Below are 6025 nucleotides of genomic sequence, written 5' to 3'. Positions count from 1 at the left end.
TTTTTAAACTCCAGTAGCAAGGTAATTAAAGACCTAAAAACAAGAATCAATATTATCACCTAACCTAGCCTTTACTCGGACTTTCAATTTATACATCATAGAATGATTTGACGACAAACTCTCTAAATCTTAAAAATTTTACATTTTCTAAAATATTTTTTTAGACCAACAAAAATTTCATGAAGCTTTGCCCCCCGTTCTTACACCGAGTCAGGGTTTAATACCTATTACGTAAATAAAAGGTCCAAATATACTATCGTGTACTCAAGAATTTCCTCACAAAAATACTAGTATAGTATATCCCATTTACCGAGTTAGGATAAAACGCAGAATAATTCAATAATCACACCCGCTGTGGGTCCCGCTCTCCATCTAAGGGTCCACATTTCATCGCAAACGCACTTGATTTTTGGAGCCGGCGTTATAAATACCTCTCTCAAGGCACGCCCCTATCTGAAAGGTAACAGAAATCGCCGGAGAAGGTAAGGTCCGGAGATATACAAAGCAGTGTGATACGGATTTTTATACAGTTATCTTCTTGTGAAGAAAATAACTTTAATGGCTTCATTCTCGACAAGTTCAACCCTCAAGATGATACTAGTCTCCACCGGTGTTTTAACTGTAGCACTGGCCCTCAAGCATACAGTTCCGGTCGTCTCAGATTTCATCGTCTCCGAATGCCCTTCGATCTGGACCTTCATGCTCACTTGCCTCAGACCTCCTTACCTTTACATACTCATGAATTGCATCATCATCAGCATCGTCGCCTCTTCCAAACTCCAACACCAGCATAAACTCGATCATACTCACTCGCCAGACGACCCAGTGCTCCTTCCGTCTATTCAGACGCTCACCACGGCACCGGTCGAGATCTCTGAGGGCCTGCCGACGGAGTACAACACAGTGGTCCTTCCGCCTTCTCAGAATCTAACGCAGGAGCCTATCATGATCACCCGCGATGTGAGGATGGAGTACCCTGTCTCCGATGGCCTCGTTTCTGAGTCACAAGTTTATGATGCAAGTGTACAGGAACCAAAGACACCGAAGCTGAAGGATCATAAGGAAGTCGTGAGTGGCTCCGATGAAGCGAAGATTCAGCTGCGGACAAGCATGCAGAGAATGGACTCGTTGGGTTTGTCGTTTCAAAATGAGAATGAGAAACCGCCGGTTTCTGCCAGATTCGGCCACCGAAAAGCCGTCAAAGCTGGTCCTGATGGTATATCTCTCTCTCTCTGTGATATGAATTTGATTTTCGATTTTGTTGTTCAATTTGATGTTTGAAAGGAAAAACAATCTGAAAAGGAACGGTGAATGGATCTGTGGTCCCAGGAGGGAAGGCGGCGCTGGGAGTGATGAAGGCGAAGCGGCAGGACACTCTAGAGAGCACGTGGAGGATGATAACGGAGGGTCGTGCGATGCCGTTAGCAAGGCACCTGAAGAAGTCCGACACGTGGGACTCGCAGCTGCGTCGGAATTCTCCGCGGACGGACCAGAACGGCACACCTGCGGTGAAGAAATCTGAGACTTTCAACGGAAGGAGCAAAGCCCCGGGTGAGAACGAGTCTCCGAGCCAAACACCGAGTTCGGGTTCAGGGAAGCTGAAGAAAGAACCGTCGCTGGGCCAGGACGAGTTGAACCGGCGTGTGGAGGCTTTCATCAACAAGTTCAACGAGGAAATGAGGTTGCAGAGGCAGGAGTCGTTGAGACAGTACCATGAGATGATCAGACGTGGGGCTCACTGAGAAATGCTTGCCTAATTTGGTCGGCAATGGTAGACGATCCATCATTCGGGGTGTAAAGTTTGCTTTTTTTCATTGGGTAAAAGAATCCGATTCCCAGTTTACAGCAAATGGTATATTAAGCTCAATTATAGCTACATCTACACGTACACATCCTAACATTATGATTTCTTCTTGTTTCACAATTTAGCAAAGGGTGGGTCTTCGATCTGTACAAAATTTAAATTACTTCAATTCAATAAAAAGTAATGAATTTCATGCTGCAAGCTGAGATAGGGACCAGGTTTTGGCTTCTTGGCAGGATGATAAAGCGTTTGTTTTGGAAGCTTAGAGAAGATTCCACATCATTCAAAACAAGATCTTCTCATGTTGTCATCATAGTGCTCCACCTAAGTTCCTTTTCGCTTTTTATTTTCTTCGTTTTTTTTTATATATAAATCCTAAAGTGGCTTCCTCAAGTAGATAACTTGTTCATGTGCATGAAAGTGTCCCTCCTGTATTTATGAGCCGTTGCGCGTCCGCCTTCTCTGCAATGGTTGACTTTGGTATAGTATACTAAATGTAACGTTAAATCTACATATTGCGTATACTTCAAGCAATTGGGGGGGGGGACAATTTGCTCATCTTTACCCGTTCTTTAAAAAAAAAAAAAAGTTTGGCATTGCTTCCAATCCTCGATCGGATTAGCAATCGTTAAAATCAGTGTTGCTTCCTTTTTAGGCCGAACTAGGAGCAAAGACAGTAAAGGGGGGGGGTCAAACGCTGCTACGATCTTCTTCAGAATGTGGGGCATTATTATAACTTATGAGTGAATGTGCTTGTCGACTCAGAAGTTGAAGCATGACTGATACTCCCTCCCCGGGGGGGGGGGGGGGACAGATTATAACATGGTTTGTTTCTCAATGTCCTTCCAATGACAAGATTGTAATTCAACTTTCGGCATCGTAGGAATTTTGAAAGAAACATGAAAGTCAATTTCTTCATTTTGAGTATTGCTCAGCTTCTTGTTTAGTAAGCTTCCTTCCTCAGCAGAATTATTAGCAACCCAACCCAAACCAAGCTGCCTCTCCAACATCATAGTGATAGTTTTTTTTTTTTTAAATAAAAGATATCCTCCTATAAGAGACAATCCTATTTAAGGTATTGTTGGACACTAAATGTGAGCACTCCTTCTAATGATAATTTAAATGTTAGTTTGTCATGTTGTGAGACAATAGTTCTTTCCACTAAACCTAATCCTAACTGGTGATTTTAATGTTAACTTTTCTCGCAAAGAGCGGGAACTATTATTGTTGCATCATGCCAGATCTACATTAAGTACGTGTTCGGCCCATAACTCACGCCCATGTTTATATGGGCCTAACATTTTTTTAAAGGAAGAAAAGAAGGATCTGATCTTATGATTAGAACCCCAGTAGGCAATGATGCCCAATCACCACTTTATGAGATTGATGATTGAGTCTGCATTTTAAGTTCCGAGATCTAAGGTCTAAGATCGCTTTACACTTTTTTAAAACCCTCATCATTGGGGGCTTACTTCCATCAATTTTTTCCTTGAAATGTACTGTAATATGAGCACGAATTGTCCTAACAACTCTAGTGAAGTTACATAAACCAATAATAGTCAGTCGGGTTAAGTTAAAATCACTGACATTACTTCACGGGGGAACCACACTTGGAAAAAAATTTCCCACTTAAATCCAATAATACTACCTCATCCGGTCCTAAATATAAAATTAGTTTGTAAGATAATTTATCCTAAAACTAAATTTTATATTTAGGTTTAGCACTGGAGGCGGCACTTAATTTTTTTTTTTTATTAATCAATAGCACATGAGATGACCCCAAAGCTTAGAAGCAAAATAATAGGCATGTTGATTGAATAAAGTAATTTTTGATTGAGAAGGTACTCAATCAAGCACAGCCTGGGGGGTGGAATAAGTAATAATTGATGTTGACAAATGACAATGGGCAACAAGAAGAATAGAACAGAATGCAGTTGAGTGCGACCAAACAAACAGAGCCTTGGAAAAGCGGCACTTGATCGAGAATCGCGTTAGCCATACATAAAAGCACAAAATCAAGGCAACGTTAACGGGAAAACAACAAAACCATTAAAAACCCATATTCATTAGGTTTTCTTTGTTACTTCAGACCCACGTGAACATGAAAATAATTAAAAAGCCATCTTCGAAAACCCACAAAACATAATTACATATATATAATAACGTATGCCCGTTACACAATAATTTTGATTAAAGCTGTATTTTAAAATAATCTACGTTCTGGTTCTCCCAAAACGCGGTTTTGAGTTTTGACGAGAGCAACATCTCGGGGAAGCCAAAAAAAAGAGATTCAAAACGGACACTCAGTCTTTATAATTTGATATATAAATCCATTTGTAAATGTAAATTACCATAACTACATTTTCATATTATACGCATGGTTCTCATAGTGCTTCGTCGATCTGACTTGCTGGAAGTATATATGGCCCTTCAATTGGAGAAGATGATCAATTTGATTACATATAAAACTCTCTGCAAAGCATTAATGAGCCAATCGCTGCTGAAGTTTGACTTCACTATTAACAAAGAGAAAAGGAAAAAAGGACAAGTAAGAAGAAAATGAAAGAGACTTGTGAATTGAAAAGATTATTAGGACACGTAGGGACCTTCTCTATCAAGTGAATGAGGTTCATAATTTAAAGTAATACTCCTCCGGTCCTAATTATAAGACCCAATTGACTTATTTGAGGAGATTAAGGAAGTAAGTTAAGTTGGTTATTATAATAAATAAGTGTTGTCATTCCTAAAATATCCTTGCTAATTAAGTATATTGGCTAAAACTATCATTATTAGAAGGATTATCTTGGAAAAAAATGCATAAATATAAGAGACAAAATGGATGGGTCTTATAATTAGAACCAAATAAAAAGTCAATTGGGTCTTATAATAAGGACCGGAGGAGTATATTATAAAATATGTGTGTCACGTCCTGTCAATATATTCACAATTGTCATTAGATATGTGTTCCCCAAACATATACATTTATTATGAACGGGTTTGAATTTACCATTTGGGACGCTGATATAAATTTGTAGTACCCACCATCCATACTCATTCATTCACTTAATTCGCTAAATTTAATTTCAAGGGTTTAGATGTATATGCTTGTCATCATTTATATTCCATTTCAACATGCTTCCTCTAATAATTATTATATTTTATTGATGTAACTCTTCTCACTTTCATAAAATAATTTGAGCCAAACAAGCGAACAAATTCGTCCCCCTATATATATGTGTGTGTGGCGCGCTCCTTAAAAAAATTACAAGTCACATATGGGGGAGTTAATTTTTCTTTCCTCCCCTCCAACACCCTTATATTGAATAATTTTACTTCTGAATAAAGGGGAGAGGAAAATAGAAGGCGTGTAAATTATACTAGCTTTAGTTTTTAATATAAAAGTTAGTTAATTAATTTAAATATATTTAAAAAATAGTTAATTTAGTTATTAACAATAAATAGGTATTATTTTTCTTAAAATATTTTTACTAATTAAGTATAATAGCTAGAATTACTATTTAATAAATTTAACATATATAATTAGTACAAGGACTGTCTTTAAAAAAAAAATATGAGAGACAGAATAAATTAGAACCTTATATTTAAGATCAAATTGACAGTCAAACTAATTCTTATATTAAGAATCAAAAGTAATAATTAGAAAAGGTCAAAAACAATGAAGTAGGAATTATCATTATTAACTCCCTGTATTTTTTTTGGGACCAGCTATTAACTCCCCGTATTAATTCTTCACTATGCTCCCAAAAAACACTGGTATTACTTCAATATAATCTCATGAAACAATAAATTTTTGATAAACCGGAAATAAATCTCATGAAACAATAATGTGTTATCTGATGTGAATGAATTTGGGGGGCATGCACTTCGTAAAAAAATTACAAGTCAAATATGGGGGAATTAATTTTTCTTTCCTCCCCTTCAATGACCTTATATCAACCACTAAATGAATAATTTTACTTTTGAAAGGAGAGACGAAAGTAGAACGCATGTAAATTATACTAGTTCTGTTTTTAATATAAAAACTAGTTAACTAATTTAAATATATTAAAAAATTAGTTAAGTTAATTATTTATAATAAATAAGTATTATTTCTTTAAAATATCTTTATTAATTATGTGTATTAACTAAAACTACCATTTAATAGAATATTGAACATATACAACTAGTATAAAGACTATATTGAGAAAAATAGATAAATAT

At 36.7% G+C, this 6025-nt stretch overlaps 1 protein-coding gene across 1 annotated transcript; it reads left to right on the top strand.

The window, feature by feature from the left end:
* The first annotated feature begins 481 nt into the window (after positions 1-481).
* LOC114736264 (uncharacterized) lies at positions 482-2090 on the top strand. Its single transcript, XM_028924045.1, has 2 exons — positions 482-1216; positions 1330-2090. Exons 1-2 carry the CDS (start codon positions 559-561, stop codon positions 1740-1742), a joined length of 1071 nt encoding a protein of 356 aa, XP_028779878.1. The 5' UTR covers positions 482-558; the 3' UTR covers positions 1743-2090.
* Positions 2091-6025: the final 3935 nt, after the last annotated feature.

This window comes from Neltuma alba, unplaced genomic scaffold (genome assembly GCF_004799145.2).
Source record: "Neltuma alba isolate B1F8T4 unplaced genomic scaffold, ASM479914v2 tig00013323_pilon, whole genome shotgun sequence".
NCBI classification, from domain to species: domain Eukaryota; kingdom Viridiplantae; phylum Streptophyta; class Magnoliopsida; order Fabales; family Fabaceae; genus Neltuma; species Neltuma alba.
The sequence above is the reverse complement of the archived record's forward strand: the minus strand, read 5'-3'. Positions and strand labels throughout refer to the sequence as shown.

What these genes read in the sequence shown, in the direction of transcription:
- LOC114736264 (XM_028924045.1), top strand. Translation starts at nt 559, where the DNA reads ATGGCTTCATTCTCGACAAGTTCAACCCTCAAGATGATACTAGTCTCC. An exon ending in CGTCAAAGCTGGTCCTGATG is followed by an intron (nt 1,217 to 1,329) that starts GTATATCTCTCT and finishes CTGTGGTCCCAG; the next exon opens with GAGGGAAGGCGGCGCTGGGA.